At 39.3% G+C, this 20350-nt stretch overlaps 1 protein-coding gene across 3 annotated transcripts; it reads left to right on the top strand.

Annotated features, from left to right (window-relative positions):
- Window positions 1-2868: 2868 nt before the first annotated feature.
- On the top strand, window positions 2869-16921 carry LOC124157457 (chromatin assembly factor 1 subunit p90-like). Of its 3 annotated transcripts, none has more exons than XM_046532171.1 (4): window positions 2869-3109; window positions 12410-12507; window positions 15791-15865; window positions 16192-16921. In XM_046532171.1, exons 2-4 carry the CDS (start codon window positions 12437-12439, stop codon window positions 16592-16594), a joined length of 549 nt encoding a protein of 182 aa, XP_046388127.1. In that variant the 5' UTR covers window positions 2869-3109; window positions 12410-12436; the 3' UTR covers window positions 16595-16921. The 3 variants fall into 3 exon arrangements, with proteins under 3 accessions (XP_046388127.1, XP_046388126.1, XP_046388128.1); XM_046532170.1 differs by having other exon boundaries at window positions 2870-3087; XM_046532172.1 differs by lacking the exon at window positions 15791-15865 and having other exon boundaries at window positions 2875-3087.
- The last annotated feature ends 3429 nt before the right edge of the window (window positions 16922-20350 follow it).

Genomic DNA, 20350 nt, shown 5'->3' on the forward strand with positions numbered 1-20350 from the left:
AAGAAATATAACAGCTCTGACCATATAAATAGGGTAGTTTCCTTCATCAAAGAAAACAAAAGGCAATAATTGCGATTCGTTACTCACCATTAGTGTATTCATAATATACAAATTATTTCGTTTTAGAAATGCCGGTTTAGACGAATGGCAATGGTCCATTTTTACCCTCATTTGAAAAGGGCCAGATTGGCGCCCATGCGATGCCACTCCACGTGACGTCACAGGGATCTAGTTTCTATACGAGAAGATAGGAGTTATACATCGTCTGAGGTTACCAATGCATGCACGAGGCGCAGAGCTCAGGGAAACATGTCTTAATAATCATTTATTTTAACTGGCTAAGGTCGGAAAGTTTTCCTCGTTTGATAAGGTATTAATAAGCCTTATTTAAGCCAAGCGCTACCAGCCAGCAAGGTACTCAGCTACCCGCTAGCAGCCTGCGACGTATCAGCGCTAAGCCTCGCCTCAAGGTCACCTCACCGGGCGGGAGGGGGAACCAGAAATACGACGTACGGAGAGATTTCCCGGCATTCATACTTACGCGTCGCGTTTTCGCGCGCTTGAAAATTTTCACTTTTCATTTAATCGCGAAAAATAGATATTGTCATTTAAAAATCTAAAAGCGTGAAATACGTACTCCAGGAGTAATAATCTTTCGATTTAGGCAATAAAAAAATAATAGGAAACCACCCTATTATTTGCAATGGAATGGAAAAAATGCAGTTATGCAAAGCTCATACACATAATTTAAGATAAATTACTACAAGAAACAATTTATAGGCAACATATATAGCCAACAAACATTTTTCCTTTTATTTTTCTTATGTTTTAAAGTGACTCTCCCCATATTACGGGTTCACTGTTAGTACCACAACTAAAAATACGGCATAATTAATTACTAATCTCATTATTGCTATCACTACTCACTGATGAAACAAATTTATGTTATGCAATACTGCACAGGTTAAAATAATTTTGCTTGCTTGAGGAGGCTGATAGTGGAGAACCCTGTCTCTCAAGAGGCACCTCCATCGAGCTTTCAATATTCCGAAAAGGCGTTCAACGACACTATGTGCCTTGCAGTGTGCTTCTGTGTATGAAAACTCAGGAGTACCAGGCAGTGGTGTTAACAGCCAAGGCTCCAGGGCATATCCAGCATCCCCTGAAATTTGATTTTGCTTCATTACTGTCACAAGCCAGTGATACAGGCAGTTTTTCTACGAATTTGGTAAAAAAAACCTGCAGTAATGATACCTAAAAGAAAAAATCGTCCCAATCCATTTTCATAAGTTGTTTTCATCTCCTCTTTGGCGTGGGAGTAATTCCAAATAAAACTGTCATGGAAACTTCCTGGATAAATACAAACATTTGAAATCCTTGTGGAGCTATCACATATCTGGAATAAATATGGTTACATTTTAATGTAGGATGACTACATTTTAGCATAAAGAAAAATTAGCTTCAATGATGATCCTAAGAAATGTCATTTACAAGAGTACAAGCTATTTACATATAAGGAAACTAATTTAAAAATACCATACCATCTGGGTATTTAGGGAACGAAATCCCTTATGATTTCTGTAACCATTCTCTCTTACTTTTGGGGAAACTATAGCTATGTGAGAGCAGTCAATGGCTCCAATTACTCCAGGGAACCCAATCAATCGCTGGAAACTATGCAAAGCAAATTGAAAAATAACTAAAATTATTATTTCTTTACCACAACGTATATGAAGGAAATTCAGCTACTACCTGTTCGCCGAAATAACTTTCTCCTCGTTACATCTAGGGAACTTGATCCAATCACCTAGCAGATGACTACAAACGGCTCCAGTGACTCTCTTAATGCAAATACTTACACTAGGTTGGCTTACAGAAAGGAAAAAAATCCTGCCCAACTCCTCTCTGATATCCTCCCTCAGCCAAAAATCTCAATGTGACCAGTATCTGAAGAATCGAGAAAGTCACTAAATAAAACAATCGTACAAAGATAGTCCAATACTATAGTCTGCACATTCGCAAATAAAGCAATCATGCAGACAGAGGGAAGATATTTGAACACACACCGGCATATATATTTTATACGAACAATGAAAATAAAAAAGTCCATTATAATACGAAACGTTGAATTTCTTTCTCTTCCGTTAGCATGGTAGATTCAACATTACACACGTCTATAGTGATATAATGAGAAATCTTTAATAATACTTACCTGTTTTTCCACGCTTAGCCAAGATATTCTGCGTTTCCTTAGTGTGGGTCCCAGAGACTGGCAGAGATACTGAAAAATGTCTTTCGACACACTGAAGAACATTCGAAAATGCTCTTCATTTAATTCCATCGGGTTGTGGGAATCCCTTATTCTTCTCCTTTCTAATGTCAGATGCCTCCTTCTTCTTAAATACTCCTCAAACACCCTAATCATCCTTCCCCAATATATGTTCATTGGTCGATCCATTGCCAAGTCCTTCAGATTCCGACGGCAGACATCAACAAATGACAGCTGAGAAGCGAAGGAAATCGGGCTGGAGTTATCATAAGGACGGATCAGAAGCCTGCGTTATTCCAGCTTCGAGATAGCTCCAGTTCGCAACTCCTATCGAGTTATTTTGACTACTGTAATCGCAAATTGAGGTTTGGAGGCCATCATAACTCTTATAGCTCCAGAGTTATGACTTACGTAATAAGCCCCATTATCAAGTTAGGTATTGGGAGAGCTTTCTCTTGCATATGTTAAATGACGGAGAGTCTTATATCTAGCATGTTGTCGAGATGGAAACCGCGTGAGAGGCGGAGATAACATGGAAAGAGGGGAAAAGGGGAGGTCCAGTTACGGGGAGGAGTGACTTATCAAATCGCGCGGCAGTTGTCTGTTGCGAATTACGGCCGCTCAGCCAAGGGGCGCGATGCCTCCGAGCAGCGGAGATCGGAGCAGTTACTGGCGTGACTTCGCCCCCTGAGCATCTGTTCGAGTGTGTTTCTCTCCTGCACTGGGTTTTGTGCGTTGACGGTGTCTTTCTAATCGAGGACGATCACTTCGTAATGACTGGCGGCGCAATCGGCACGTCTGGATTTGGAAGCGGATAGGTAACATCCCCGGCTACTGACGGTAGATTCTCATTTCCGAAGGGTGCTTTGGGCAACCTGGGCCCCCTTAGTAGTTTTCACACAGCACGGTCCCGTCGTACGGTGAGAGACTTCAGTTGAGCATTGGCTTGAGTCGGATGTGCACCTGTCTGTGTGTACTGCTTAGCTAAAATGGATCGAGAACAAGCAATTTTTTAAATTAATTATTATCTATCGATGACATAAAAATCAGGTTTTGGCGCCAAACAAACTCCAACCATTTCACGTCGCATTTCTATATTTAAATACTGTAAGAGTCTTGTCCCACAACACAGGCTTAGATTCTACCAAAGATATAAGCACCTGAGCGTCAATTTCATACATTTTTCCACGGTGAACTGAGCAGCGTGCACTCGCTAGCGAACCAACCGTACGACTGAAACCGGGCTGTGTGAAAGGGGCTGTTTACTCCAATGCGCTACTACACAGTTCGACGGGGACGGCGACCGTATGGTTCTAGTGGCAGACGGCAGCTGTATCACGGCGATAAACCGTCGCCGTATCAGTGTGAAAGCTCTTATCTGATTCTTTGCGCCACTATTGGAATGTGTCCCGTACGGTTTTCTCCCGTACGGGGGAAAACCGTACGGTTGTAAGTGGTTTAAAAGTAGTTTTCACACAGCACGGTCCCGTCGTACGGTGAGAGACTGCAGTTGAGCATTGGCTTGTGTCGGATGTGATGTTGTGTACTGCTTAGCTAAAATGGATCGAGAACAAGCAATTTTTTAAATTAATTATTATCTATCGATGACATCAAAATCAGGTTTCACCGCCAAACAAACTCCAAGCATTTCACGTCGCATTTCTATATTTAAATACTGCAAGAGTCTTGTCCCACAACACAGGCTTAGATTCTACCAAAGATATAAGCACCTAAGCGTCAATTTCATACATTTTTCCACAGTGAACTGAGCAGCGTGCACTCGCTAGCGAACCAACCGTACGACTGAAACCGGGCTGTGTGAAAGGGGCTGTTTACTAGGGTGGGCCGAAAAAAGGTTTTTTTTCCTGATCAAATTTGCCCTATGCGGGAAAGTTGCGAAATGATATAAGGATCTCGCACACAAAATTTTTTTCAAATCGGATAATATTTACCACTGCCGCCCGAGCTCTAAAGTTTAAAATTTTGCGAAAAATCAGGCTGATTTCAGAATCAAACGGCTATGAAGACGAATTTTATGAAAATATGGGATAATGGATAACATCAAAGAGTGGATACATGTTTATAGTTTCTGAAAATGAAATTTGAAGTTTTTTTGACAAAATCTGTGGTTAAAAATATGTCTATGAATTAACAACAAAATTAGAGTATAGACCACCCGCACAACACAGCTCATTTTTGCCTACATTTCTAAAACTCCATTTTGGGGGCTAAATTGCAAGTAAAATAATATTTATTTCGATTGAATTTCATTTCTTATCAAATAAGTCATCATATGGTAATAAATAATCCCACAAAAAGTAATAATAAGGTAAATTATTTGAAATTAACATCAATCATAATGACGAATAACGTACCTTTAGAGCTATTTTCAACAAGAAATTCAGCCAAGGCTGAGAAAAAGCAGAACCTGAACACCAAGCATTTAACTAAGTAGCTCTCTGCTAGTTTCGTAAAGAAACTACCCAGAACTCACCACGGGGAAGAGGCTACCATCGAGTTCCACCCGTGTCCCTCCCAGCCAACCTTCCGAAGGACACGATTGTGAAAGCACATCAATTACTCTGAGAAAATTATTCTATTCTATTATTATTATTATCCGTCTCTTATGCACGATAATGCCCATCCATGCCTGCGTTCTATACTGCACACGGATTTTGATGCTCACATTATCATTTGTACCATTCTTTCAACTGCTTGTGTATGGCAGGGAAAAGGTACTTCTAATACAGATCTTTCCGTAACAAGGTCTTCCAAGTTTATGTTTGTCATCCCAGCTACTGTTGGTGGTTGATTTACCTCAATTGGTTCACAGTCAACCAAGTCAATATAATTTTGAGCACCGAAGTTTAGAAAGATTTTGTGCTTTCCCGACGAATGGACTGAGTGAAGAGTTCTCGGGATCGCCACCGGGTCAGGAGCTCCATATCTGCCGACGTTTCGATGACCGAGTCGGACATCGAAACGTCGGCAGATATGGAGTTCCTGAACCGATGACGATCCCGAGAACTCTTCACTCCATCGAAGGTTAGCTTTGGAAAATTCGAATTTCCTCAATTCCTCCTGCTGAGTTTCTCTCGATTTCAATGTATTTGTGATGGCCATTGCACGAATTTGTCTGCGTTCATCGGCTAACATTGCAAGCGGAATATTCTCTGGGTGAGCAAAATTACATTTCCCTGAATCATAGAGTAGCGGCGTAATTTGATGTCTCTATCTATACGTTTCATAAGAAGAATCATGTTCATAATATGCTTCGGGCCTTCTGTTCAATATTGTCTCAATTTTAATGAAAACCGCATTGAAGCGTAAACTTCGATAACAAATTTTGCCGGGGTCATCAGTTCTTTTGACGGTCCTGAACGATAGTTCATTGCAATGAAGCAGGCAAACAAACCAATGCAAAGGTCTTCTTAGGGCCATTTCTATTCTCCTGATTACTCCAGCATGGCTTCCGGTGTTAACCTCAGTTCCATCGCACACAATTGCTTGGAGTCCATCGATAATGATCATTTCCTTCCCTAGAAAATTCGTTATGGAATCTTAGAGGCCAATAGCTTTGCTGACACATGGGGTGACATGCCATAAGTAGCGTAAACCGGGCTCTTGAACGAGAGTTACATGCTCCTCACCTATTGTTTTTCACTTTGATTGACTATAAACGAAAGCAGAGTCTTTCCTCTCGTCGCAGTAAAGAGCTTGTAGTTTAACAGTTCCAACATTCCTCCGAAGAGACGTGCGCAATCTTTCTCTTTCCCTTCTAACTTTGTTCTTGTCAACAAAAAGCACATTGACTCCTTGAGTAACCAACCCGATATCTATTAGGTGCGCAGATGCAAGTGCTGCAGAGGTATGGTTTGACTTGCAGAATTGTTCACAGGATGATGCAAATCTTAGCAATTTCAAATTACTTACACTAACCTTTTTCCATGAAATCCTCTCCTTCACTTGCATCTCATAACTCTCCGTTCAATGTCATTTCATCACCTGAGCCTTCCGAACAGAAGTGTTATGACAAAATAGGGTGGAACATTCGGGTGTTCCTGTGTTCCTTCTAACCTGCAAAGCCTCGTCTTCTTATTTTTGGTCTCCTGCAAATCGATGGCGCCTATCTTCATTTTCCTACCAATTCTCTGTCCTTAGGGAATTCCCATTCTAAACAAGGCATTTTCGAAAGAATATCACAACCAGAATCAGTCTCACTAAAGCAATTTACATGCCACAACATCAAAAAGCTGACGTGCGTGACGAAGAAAGTCTTGCTTTAGATCAATGAAAGCATTCTTGTTGACAGATCGAAGAATATTGCGATTATTTCCATGATATTGAATAATTTGTCAAGCAATTTGCCTATATCCAACAACTGGGATAGAGGATCTATGCCAAATGCCTTCAATAGCATCAGCCACTGTCTCCGCGATTCCCGACAGAGAAATAATGGTATTTTAACTTTCTTCTTCAATGTACCGAGAGTACAAAAGCATTTTCATCATCTCTTCATAAGTGAGCAAATCATTACCCATGAAATTTTCGGGGGCAACAAATATCACGCACTTCACTCCACACCTGGTACGCTTTCCCTCTATTCTAACCATTGCGTCAATCCTCCCGTAATCCTTTGGAAGGTTGGTTGGGGGACACGAGTGGAACTCGATGGTAGACTCTTCCCCGTGGTGAGTTCTGGGTAGTTTCTTTACGAAACTAGCAGAGAGCTACTTAGTTAAATGCTTGGTGTTCAGTTTCTGTTTTTTCTCAGCCTTGGCTGAATTTCTTGTTGAAAATAGCTCCACAGGTACGTTATTCGTCATTATGATTGATGTTAATTTCAAATAATTTACCTTATTATTACTTTTTGTGGGATTATTTACTACCATATGATGACTTATTTGATAAGAAATGAAATTCAATCGAAATAAATATTATTTTACTTGCAATTTAGCCCCCAAAATGGAGTTTTAGAAATGTAGGCAAAAATGAGCTGTGTTGTGCGGGTGGTCTATACTCTAATTTTGTTGTTAATTCATAGACATATTTTTAACCACAGATTTTGTCAAAAAAACTTCAAATTTCATTTTCAGAAACTATAAACATGTATCCACTCTTTGATGTTATCCATTATCCCATATTTTCATAAAATTCGTCTTCATAGCCGTTTGATTCTGAAATCAGCCTGATTTTTCGCAAAATTTTAAACTTTAGAGCTCGGGCGGCAGTGGTAAATATTATCCGATTTGAAAAAAATTTTGTGTGCGAGATCCTTATATCATTTCGCAACTTTCCCGCATAGGGCAAATTTGATCAGGAAAAAAAAACTTTTTTCGGCCCACCCTACTGTTTACTCCAATGCGCTACTACGCAGTTCGACGGGGACGGCGACCGTATGGTCCTAGTGGCAGACGGCAGCTGTATCACGGCGATAAACCGTCGCCGTATCAGTGTGAAAGCTCTTATTATTAGTGGTATCGCTAGCTAAAATTAGCGAATGAATTTTCTGCTCTTGTTACGGTTGCTATTTCATCTAATTAATCCGGGGTATCAGAAGGTGGTAGGGAAGACATTTTTAGGCATATTTGTCCCATAAACGTTGGATTTCAACACCTTACTAACTAAGGTATAGTAACGCCAACATTTTTTATGCATGCTCTTTCCAGTTATCGTGACGGCTGCTTTTCGCGAGTATCCATTTTTTCATTCCATCCATATTCGACTTTTTATTTTATACTCTGAAAAGGACATTTTATAATTAAGATTGGACAAATATATGCAATTATAATTAGGTGAAACAATTACTTTCATAATGGGTGAGGTTCCGAAAACCGCATCGTTGATACTCTCCCAAAGCTCTCGTTTAATTAAGCTCAAATATTTCCACTCAAAGATAAGCACTAATTGTAAGAGGCACTTTTCCGCTGTTTCTAATTTCCACAATTTTAGCGGAAAGTGAGACTACTATTTATATCAATATATCGAACTTACACTCAGTCACGATCCAATCAGTTGAACTCATCCAGAAAAAAAAATGAAAAATCACCTTGCAAAATGGCTTTAAAAAAAATGACTGTCTGCTGTTTATTTTGGACTGTGTTTTGTCCGAAGGACATTTTTCGAAGTTATTCCACCATGAAGTTTTTTCAGTTCTTCTCATAATTAACGTATGCGCTCATTTCCAGGGTTTCTTAATTTTTTCTTCACTGAAACTGAAAAGAAAAAACTGCACAGGTCACTCATCCTTTATTGGTCTTGATCTTTCTATCGCTTTCTAAGAAGGATAACACTGGCGAACAATTTTTAACACATTTTCTATTGACTTCAATTTTTGATATGCCATCGGGTAAAATGGCCATGCTGATTGTAAAACTGTAGTTAGATTTCTTCGACCACGCCAAGTTCTTTCTCTAAACCCTGTGTGATTGTTACAATTCTCTGCTAGATTTTAACGTCGATCACAGGAGGCACTTCTCCAATTGGCTGACACAAGGCTGACAAAAGACATTATCATAATCAGACTGGTGTCGAGTGGTTGACGCCACAGGAGGCCAGCGAGAGGGGCACAGTAGTCTAGTTATGCACCGGATGCTATAGTGAGACTTGCTTCTTTGGAAAGTGGAGGTGTGGGGGGGGGGGGGGTTTGTCGTTGTGCTGGTTTCATGCAGGGATACATTTTTGTCAATTCGCGCGCATCGGTAAACAATAATTTGTGTAATTAATTACCACCAAATTTCCTGTATGTTGATTATGTAAGGTAAGATTTCCCTTTGAATTCCATAACTTGCAATTTTTTTATGACATCTGAGACAAAAATAGGGTATCTTGTGACTCAAAAAGTCAAAAAGATAAAAACTGAGGTAAATTTCTTATTCAAGAGGCAACTGTTGGTCAAAAACAACTCCCAGATATAAGGCAAGGAAATGGCTGTTCCGCAATGTAATTTTAGATGAAGAGGTGGTGGATTATTCAACGAGGAAGGGACAAAACTCCGGACACAAAATTTAAAAAACAGGAGAGGTCACTCTCTCAGCTCAGTTCTTTCGTCTTTACGGTTTAGCTACAACTAACATTAGGTAGCCACTAGAAGCTAGCAAACAACTTTCCAGCAAGTGCTGGAACGAAGATGGGGAGGATAGGATATTATTGAGATCTGCACTAAAGAGACACCACGTTGGATCGGGCATATTTTAAGAGGGAAGAGGATTTTAAATACAGAAGTCGAGGGAACAGTTGAAGGAGTAAAAAGAGGAAGAAAAAGGCTGATGATATAAGACGCTATGAACTTGGGAAGAAGGTGTAAGGAAACCAAGGAGGAAGCCTAGGACAGAAGATGGTGGAGCCAACTTTGGTCTAATATATACTAACTTCCACATACGATTACTCGAGTATCTAATGCACTCAAGCTTCTTCGGAGGTAGAGTATGATATCTCTGTTCATTTTCAATTTATTGTTCAAATATAGTCTAAAAGAAGGCTGCGGTATTTATTATATTTGTACATGGAAATAACTGATTCAGTTTGATCGGAGATGTATTTCATATTTATTTTTGTGAGAGTAGCCTCAAACTTCATTTTTATTCCCGAAATAATTCGTTTGAACAAAATCTTGATTAAAAATCATTGAAGATACATAAAAGTATATCAAAATTTGGAATGTGCGGATTAAAAAGTATGGTCTTAAAGCTATGAGATGATGCTATAATATATGTCAAAGTAATATGACGAAGTTATCAAATTTGCAAGTTATTTTTGTGGATTTGGGACCACTGCGGGCCGTGTTTTTGTGGTAGTGCTTGCCTTCACCACACTTTCAAGGCCACCTATGAAATTTTCAAACTATCGCATTATATGCATTTTACCGAATATTCCACTGTACGGGAGATAAAAAAGTTATTCAAGATATTAAAAGCGAAAACCCTTTAAACAATTCTAGTGAATTCAGGGATTATAAATGAGTTCCAACCGTAATGGAGCTCCACTTGAATGGAACATTGAAGATAGGGTGTTCAAATATCGAAGATATATCTGCGGGTAAGAAGATAGGGAAGAGTTGAAACCAATTAACGTACGTAATAGGTGGAAGAATACCCGAAGGTGTTTCAAAGATATGTTTTTACAACCCATTGCCCCTCTTGTATGTCAGTTTATTTATTTAATCGAGTGACCACATCGTGGTTATGCGGAAAAGTGGTGTTAATTTGAAATGATGTGATGATGACGTATTCGGGACAAGCAGGAAGAGACATCAGGAAGAGACTAAAGTGAAAATAATAATTCTGTCAATGATAATGACACCACATCCATGTTTGCTAAGCAGTTGATAGAGACCGCCCGTGGAGGAAACTTCTGCTCACTAATACGTATTACTGATGACAACAGAAGTTTTGAGCTGGATTTATTTTATCCATTTTCATCACTGGCTAAACATCCTAAAATTAGTTTGGTGCAGCACTCCACTCAATCATCTTGTAAGCAAATCAAATCACACGCACGTATTTCTCCTCTTTCACGTCATTCTGAACCTGTTCCATGAATTTTATTCATCAAGGTTGAGTCATGTTCATCATCATCACTGGTCGACAATCCAAAGATTGGTTTTTTATCAATTAATTTATAATTAATTAACAAATAATAAAATAAAATTAAAATAATATTATTAATATAAAATAAATAACATTCTTTTTTAATAAATTTCCATTATTTATTTATTTACGACGCAGTTTGACGCACATCTCAGCTCAATTCTCCTATCAGTTAATCTTTTCACACCTACGTATTTCTTCTCCTTCACATCCTTATTTACTTGTTCCATGTATTTTATTCCTCCTTTTCCGTTCTTGCCATCTACTTGCCCTTCATCAGGCCAACTTATCTCACGATATGGCCGATATGGTTGATCTGACTTCTTATTAAAGTTTTTACGAGGCTTCTTTTCTCTACTACTCTTCTCAGAACTTCCTCATTAATTACTCGATCGATGCATTTGATTCTCATCATTCTTTGGTAGCAAATCATTTCGAAAGCCTCCACTCTTGATTTCTCAGGTGGAGTCATGATCCATGTTTTACTCCTTTACGGAAGCATATTCCTGATAAAGTGATCCCTTGCTTCCATCTTTTAATATCCCGCTGTATGTAGACCTTGCTCTTGGTAGAATGCCCTCTTCGCCTGGAGCTTTTGAACCGGTAATTACTTTCTTGCATCTTCCATCGTCAGCTATGCCATCTATTCTGCTTCCCAAATAGCAGAATTGATGCACTTTTTCCACTTTTTGTTTCCCCATTTTAATGGTATTGTTTTTACATACACATTGCGTTAATGAAATCCCTTACATTCCAGAGTAATGCGCACTGAAATATTTACAGGGTGGAGAAAAATTGTTTTGCGAAGTTTTGAATCTGGATAGCTGATGCCGGCATGAACCAAAATTACTGAGGATATTCACTACGGAAACGCACCATTTTTAAACCTAGGAAACTCTTTATCAAAGGATTCTGCGATTTTTCTCTGTATTTGGAGGGCAGGCAAAGCATTCCATGTCATGAGTTGGCAAGACCATCCGCCATTACCATTACGTTTTCGACCTTAAAGCCAATGGAAATTTTGGTTCCTATTGACATCAGCTAATAAATGGTTAAAAATTCGTGACGCAATTTTCCTTCACATATTCCAGCTGCCGTCTTTCAATGTCTGCATTCCTCCAGTTATTTTTGGATTGTTTTTGGCGTCCTTGCAGCCCAGTGATGATTCCTAGTTACAAATCAAGATCGTATCATGCTACTCCAGACATTGATGAGTGCAACATGCCCGCAGGCAGAACGAAATTTTCCATCTCTTGATTTTGCAGTTGATTTATCATTTCCCTTCCTTTTTTGATATTTTGTACCTTTTTGCGTCCATAATCGCGATATCCTCGTCATACCCTTTTATAACAATTATGCTCCAAATTTTCTTATGGAGTTCAAACTAGGTTTTGTTCCTTGTTCAAGTAACGTGTTAACTAAGAATAATAATTATTATAAATTTCAGCATCAATTCAAAGGAGCGCTTAAAAATACGTGATCACGATAAACCTTTGAGTCAATTTGACTGCATTTTTATAAAGCCAATGTATGACTTACTGTCTATTTATAGGAAAAACGGGATACTGTGTACGACGCCATGTCTGAAAGCTCAAACAATGCAAAACCAATATGGGAATCAAGCTCCAATGCTGGAAAATCAGAGGAAATGTAAGTACAAATTACTCAACCAATTCTTTTGGCTAGTTGCATTCTCCCATGAATCCGTATCTTTAGGTTCAAGATAAAGTGCCGCCCACAAAGGATCAATGTGACAAAGTTTTCTGTTTTCATCCGTTTCCGCTTAGCGTAGCCATATGGCTACACCCTACCACTCTGACCACATAAAGCTTTTGAAGATAAACCGCTCCTCTTTTTCCTAACCATTGCCTCAGATATGTTTTCGAAGCTTGGAATAAATTATTCCACCAATTAGTTTATTTCTGAAAGCCCGTCGAAATAAGCCCGCATAAGACGGTAAGAGTCGGCGCGAAACGAAAATTCTATATGGAAGTCTACTGTCTGTAAGTTTACATGCAAATATCGTAAAATTAAACACGTAATGGCATCGCATAGATAATTGTAACTTCTCTTCATCCAAAAATATGCTTTCCCTGCATCCTTTCTTTCCAGATCACTCATCACATTTGAACAACATTAGATTCTGACCTCGTTACTACACAGTGTAGCGATGAGGCGTCTAGACATTAGGAAGGAACGAGTTCATGTGTCACAAAAATATTTTACTGGATTGATGAGAACGGCCATAGGAGCAACGTACCTAAATATCTCCCCTTCGAAAGCATATCTGTTTTTGGTGGAAATGGGTTAAAAGGACTACACTTGACTAGAATATTTACCAGCAACAATTCTTGAGCCTTCCCCTAAAAATAAATTTATCTGGAAAATGGGAACTTTGCGTACTTTTAACCATATTCATTACTATGATAACCTTTTTCGCCGTTTTTCGCCCTAGGCTTCCGAGAAATACTGTTATATCATAATTCTTATAAAAAATATGTGAACATCCTTCCAAGAATTGCAGAGGCCCACATTTTTTCCCGGAAAGCTCTTTGGCTTCCGCTGTAATCTCTTCCACCGACTGCGGGATAGAGTTAACTTCATTGGCGGATTTAGAGCGGGGAGAGAGGGGGAGTGGCCGGCAAGTGTTCCCCCCCCCCAGACGCTTAAAAAATAGAGAATATTTTTAATACGGTTATCATTACGTTCGTTTTGTTTTGTGCATTACGGAGTCTCAATCATTTAATATCATGTCAACAACATTCATATCAGAAAAAAGAGAATATTACGTCAAGTAATTTTAGTTTGTTGTTAATCTCAAATATGAGAAGATCGTTTGTCTATAAGACCTTTGAGTCCCCAGAATAAAATCCTGGACCTGCCATTGAGAGACGAAGGCCTTGACGACACAACTATTAAACTCAAGTGATGGAGGCTTTTCTTCTTCGTACTCATCAGGCCGCGCCAGGCCGAAACTCCACTACGCGGCAAGAACATGGAATCCGACGCTGACAGATGTAATCCGTGAACCAAATCCCAAACGAAGGAAAAATGATTCGACAAAAACTGCTACCAGCGAAAGGAGAACGTTGCACAAGGCTAGAGCGCACACGGCAATGATTGACAAGGAACGTTTAAGGACGATTGATAATTAAATTATTATTATATATAATTAGATACTCTGAGGTTATGGGGCATCCATTGGTTACATGAGGCGTTTAAGTGGTTGGGGGTCAAGCCGATTCTTACGTAATCTCACGTGTGAGAAAGGGAAGGATCCTGGTAAGTATCACGTAATTTTTTCCCCAAGAAATAGTGTAAAATTGCTATCTTACTGATCGTAATACTTAGTCTTAAGTACTTAATCTTAAATAAAAATTACCATAGAAATTGTTTATGTTGATAAATCCAACGCAACGAAGCATAGATTAACGTATTTACACCTAAAATGCGCATTTGGAACAATCTCACGTGAGATCAGTGGGAGGGAGTCGAGCCAAATGTCGAAGATATCAAGACATATCAAGTGTGTGCAAGGGGCCTAAGGGACGTAGGGGGAGTCCCACCTACATACTATATGCGCTGGGTGTCCCACACCATCCAAAATCACCATTCACCTGAGGGCTCCAGTCGATGGCTTTCCCAGGGCAGTTTCGGATCCAAGATCCTTCCTGCACGACGACTCATCCACAACTCACACGTTCACGGCCAACAGCCACAGAAACAATAAATCTAAACAATTAACTCGTTAACGCCTAGCGGTACCAAATGGTACCAGCTGGTAGTGCAGTGTTAAACGTAACTTTTTAAAATTATTTATCGTAATTTATAAGGATTTTTGAGAGTTTTAAGTTGCTGTGAACATTTTTAATGACATTTTCAGAAAGGTTTGGTATTTTAAAGCTGTAATTAACGCATTTAGAGCCGTTCGAAAATTGAGAATTATCAACTAGCCCAAAAAAACGGAATTTTTCAGAGCAAGCATTTCATTTTCTTTACTTACGCTCCATGTATTCCTAATGCAAAGGTTTTATTATATAATTACGACTTTTCTAGCCTGTATATCTCGTATAAAGTGTGATTATTTGATGTGAGCCTAATATTTGGGATGTTATGATGCCAAATATGTCGGTTGTACCATATGGTACCGCTTGGCGTAACTCTTGGTGGAAAAAGGATAAATTTTGCACCTGATGACTCAGAGTTTCAATGACATTTAGATAAATGATTGCCATAAAAATCGCAGAAAGTTTTTAATTCAGGCGTTACCGGGTTAAACTCTCGCCCATACTGACGCCCAACAAACAACAAAGCAAACGAGTGTCGATTAAAGCATAGGGCTCCCTATGGCGCGAACAGACTCATCAGCAGATTTACACGTATCCCGTAATCGAAAAAAATGAAAATAATTGTAACTTCACTCAATATCATTTAACTCTTTAAGATATTCCAAAAAAAATTTCACGTCTACGACGCAATTAATAATTATGCATCACATCTCGGTTCAGCCTAATATCGAAATGAAAAACGTGTTCGAAAAAGTGGTTCCATCATCATGCGAATATTGGCGGATTGTTGATTGTGCATGTGCAGCTGACTATGTATTGAATTTTTTTGTGGGCACGTTAGAATAAATTTTCAGTGGCCCGATGACCGTCCATTTGATAACCTTTATAGTCACTAATATGGGAATTCTGTGCTATTGAAAATTATAGAATTAACAAAATACACATTAAAAATACAATTTTTTGACTCTGCTAATATTTTTTTAATTTGCTAAATTCATTTTTCTCGTACAAAATTCCCACAAATATTATGGCCACTTAACTTACGATCAAGTCTTTTAAGTATTCCTAAGTTCTCTTCCAGACTTTTTTTCCAAGATGTCAAATTATTGCACCGATTTCTGTTCTCTTGAACCTTATTCCCTCAGGAATAATTGCCAAAAGAATGCTCGTGAGAATTCTCGGCCGATTATTACCGATTGTGAAGAGGACGACGAACAAGGGTGTGGAATACTATGTGTGACTTTTGGCTCTCAAGCAGCAAATGCCTGTTAAGTGAACACGTGTCTGAAAACTTTTCATCTTAGTTTTTTGGAGTAAAAACACGCAATGGGATGATTATTACCCTTGAAATGTAATAATAGTCTCTCTGGAGATACTCCCGCTTGGTTTATACAAGAAAATAGCTAATTTAATCTTGAACTATTAAATTTTTCATTGCCATATGTGTGTATCTGCCCTATGTCCTTAAAGATTTGATCCATTTTTCCAGGCCGCAATACCGAAGGTAAAAATTTGTTCTTGTGTTTACATGAATTTTACCCCGCAGAATGAAGATGATGGAGATGCAAGCGGAGGAGAGGCGCGAGAACGCGAGGCTGCTGGCGGAAATGCAGCAAGAGTACAGGAAGGTGCTGTTGCGCATGGAGGAGCTGAGGAGAGCGGCGGAAAGGGAACAAGACGAGGCGAGGGCTGCGCAGAGGAGAGAGGAGATGGAGAACCTGAGGCGACATCAGAAGTTATTGGAGGAAAGAGCCAAATCGAAGGGTGATAACTTTTTTAAAAATTTAGTGACGGGCGTAGCGGACGTAGCTGACAATATTGTGACGGGCATAGCGGACACGGCTGGCTCCGTTGTGACGGGCGTAGCGGTCGTGGCTGGCTCTGTCGTGACGGGTATAGCGGACACGGCTGGCTCTATCGCGACGGGATTTAAAAAAATCTTTTTTTAAATACCCAGCAGTGGTGACTGCCTTCCGGGCAACAGCCGTTAAATTATATCAGATGGGTTCCCATTAGCCTCTTTCGCGAATCCAGCGGCCCATGGTAGCAGCTCCTTATGCCAGACATGGGGGTGTAACGGACATGTGCTTTTGGTGATTACGACCGGTGTTTGTTCATTAAAAATAAGTGATGGCCACGACGATCGAAGTCTTTGAGGTTGTAAAATACGAGGTAAAACTTGTGCCACGTTATGATTTATTTACTCGAACGGGATCTAAGTCGGAAAATTGTGTAAGAATGCTTGAGACTTGAGCAATAAATTTGTTTGAAGCATCTTTACTTGTTATTCTTTAATTTAAAAATGGAACTTACTTTCTGGAGGCTCTTACATTTATGTCGTCTAACAGCCTTTAACTGTAGGAACGAAATCGATCAATTCTGACAAGTAATAATTTACCTGTGGAATAAGTGACAGCTTATCTGCTGAAGCATCTGTCGGCGGATATGTGCTCTATGCAAATAAATTAGAAAACTCCACGAGGTTAAATTTATAATTTTTTTGGAAAGGTTTCACTTAATCTGTTTGTTCCGTGTACGGTCGCCTACAATGCTCTTGCACGGAGTGCTATTGAGACTTAACTTTCGTCGATGGAAACTTATTTTACTCAATATTAATTTGCGTTGGAATAATTATTGGGTGCTATATCATTAAAATATTGATAACCCAAATCCTAACTTCTCCGAAAACCATAAATAGATCGCGTAAACAGGGCAGGATTTAGGATGTGGGTGGCCCGGGTCTTTTTTGATGAGAGGCCTGAATACGCAAAGAGCTGCGCGCGCAACTCGTGTTTCTGACGAAACCGCTTGGCGTGCCCATGGCCCTTAAAAAAACACCACAAATCAGCGTTTTGCCTATAATCGCCATGTTAATTTTCCTACAACAGGAAACCGTGAGCACCCTCGCGCTACCACTCGTTCAAAAGAGGAACTATTTGGTGTCGGAAGATTGAGGCAACAGCGCCCTCTACCGCTTTCAATTCGAACCTTTGGAAGATAAGTAACCAGTATATAAGGGCCATGGGCGTGCCACTGGTTGCGTTCAGAGCTACATTAACGACGTGCTTAGGTATTTATCAGCGGTATCGACCATTTATTAACGTAAATGTAGACGACTACATGTTAAAAATGTAATGACCCAGCTTCACCTTTAATCCCCACATATATTATTATTATTTTTTCTGTTTTTTATTTTTATTTTGTGAGATTGACCTCTATAATGGCGGAATGGTCATGCTTGGTAGGTTGCCCACGGCCCACCCTTTGATCTAGCACTACAACTAAACCACATGCGTTCTAACAGTTTTATTTAGGTGATTTATTTCTCAAATCTTTGATTTTGAACACTGAATGTGTTCAGCATTTTTTAATTTTATTGACGTTTGTATTTAAAATTGGTGAAAGAATAGGGGAGAGTGGGGCAAAACCGACCTGCTAAGCTATTTCATGAGAAATTTGGCTTTCTGCTACAAATATTTACACAAAATTAGCGTAATTGCAATATTTACTATTTAAAGAAATAAAATACTGATGCATTATTCTTTACTGATACAGGTTAAATTTATATGAATTTTTTTTCTAACACTGACAAAATGACGGTTTTGCCCCACTAGTGGGGCAAAACCGACACCCATATGTTTTACATTAAAAAAAGTTTATAATGCTATTTTTGGTAATTTATATTTAAAAAACACACTGTTTTTACAATGTACAGCAATATTTATTAATTAACAATAAGAAATTAACACTGTGTGAGTTTAGATTTACATTTTAGGAACAAAAGTCACATATGAAATTGTCATATTCTTCACAATTAGCGCACGCCTCGTGAGCCCATTCTTTACAGTTCAAACACTGAATCCACCCCTCCCTCTCTTTAGATCTTGAATATAATTCCTTGCAAAATATGCATGCCGCCTCGTCTTCTTCATATTCTTCCTCATCTTCGAAAGCATCGGTTTTCATTTTTTTCGACTTCTTTTTGTGTATTTGGGGGGCTGTGGCTTGGAAAGCAAGCTTTCTTTTAGGACCCTTTTTATTTTTATCATTCTTCGCCACTGTTCCTTTGTTTTTAGCTTTCATTCTTTCTTTTTTAATAATCTTTTTCTCCTCCTTTTTTTTCTCGTCTTCCTCTAGTTCTAATTTATAAGGTGACGATGTAAGTATGGCTGTCTTTCCAGGTTTTCTTCCTCCTTTCTTTTTAACTCTTTCCTTTTCTTGTGGAGGTTTCATGAGTAGTTTGGGTGAAATTTGTTTCCACACACTTTTTTCCATTGGAAAGGATTGGAGATAACTTGACGCCGATGTTGCTGCAGAACATGAGGGATGGTTCCAGGCTTCATTTTGTGCTCTAGAGGTTGATGGCCTGCACATCATATCATCAAAAGCAGGAAATGCTGGTGGCTGAGGATGATTAACACCAGATGAAGATGACTGAGGAAGGCTAACATCGGGTCTTCTATAATCCAAAGGCAGGAGAGATGTGGGATCAAATTGTTCAGAGGTCTGGGGCTGGACAGAACAAGGTGAAACTGAAGCTAACATCTGAGTTGGTGCAGTGTTCAATTCTTCTGTAGACACTGATGACTGGGAGTTCGTAGGATCTGTTTCATCTGGTCTAGCAGTGGTTTCAGATGGAGCATACAGGTCATCAGGAAATATGTTCCTATCCAGTGGGTATATGCCAGTCTTCTCAAAGCCCTTTATGGCAGTTTGCATGAGGGCAGCCCTAGTAAAAGCCTTATTCACAAGCTTACTGATTTGGTAAATTGTGATACAGCGCCCAGGATGACTACACAACCACTGCCTAGCTTCCTGCTCATAGTAAGTGCTCAAAGGAGCCATAAATGAAACATCCAGGGGTTGCAGACGATGTGTTGTATGTGGTGGAAAACATAGTAAAACCACATTATGTTTCCGTGCCAGGTCAATAAGGTCCAAATTTTTTGCATGCGATTCATGCCCATCCAAAATGAGTAGAACTGGCTTTTCCTTTGAGGGATTTGAGAAATCGATGAATTTCTTGAACCAGACGAGGAAAGTTTCATTATTTATCCACCCAGATTCATGGTAACAGGCAAAGGATCCTGGAGGAGCGTCATCCATCAACAATGGATTTTCTCGCTTTCTGGGGAACACAAACATTGGTGGCATAAAGTTCCCGGATGCACTCATGCATGTTTCCACAGTAACGAGGATACCCCGTTCTGCAGAGGATAAACTCCCAACTTGTTTTCTCCCCCGGAGAGCTAACACCTTTGAAGGTTTATTTGGGACAGTGAGTATCCCGGTTTCGTCCACATTATAAATATCATTTGGCTGAATTTTATATTCAGTGTAAATTGACTCCAAGAGATCAAAAAATTTTCCAACAGCACACTTGTTAAATCCTTTAGCTCGAGCCAATGATGTGTACTCGGGTGATCTTAATGTTATTTTAGGGTGCCTCTTAACAAAATTATAAAACCAGTCCTTACCTGCCATTTTTTCAACCATGTTGAAGGTATGATTGATAGAATTTCTTTCTGCTAAATCAAATGCCAGCCGCCGAAGATCGGTAATTGTTAATCCAAATAATCTTGCCTCCATAAACAGTACGTATTCAACGATCTCCTTTTCTTGGGCTTCCGTAAACACAGTGTCATATCGCCCTAGACGTTTTTCAGAGGCTAGCGCAGGTGTTAGCTGATTTTTTCGAGCTTTTT

The sequence above is a fragment of the Ischnura elegans genome, chromosome 4 (assembly GCF_921293095.1).
Source record: "Ischnura elegans chromosome 4, ioIscEleg1.1, whole genome shotgun sequence".
Classification (NCBI taxonomy): Eukaryota; Metazoa; Arthropoda; class Insecta; order Odonata; family Coenagrionidae; genus Ischnura; species Ischnura elegans.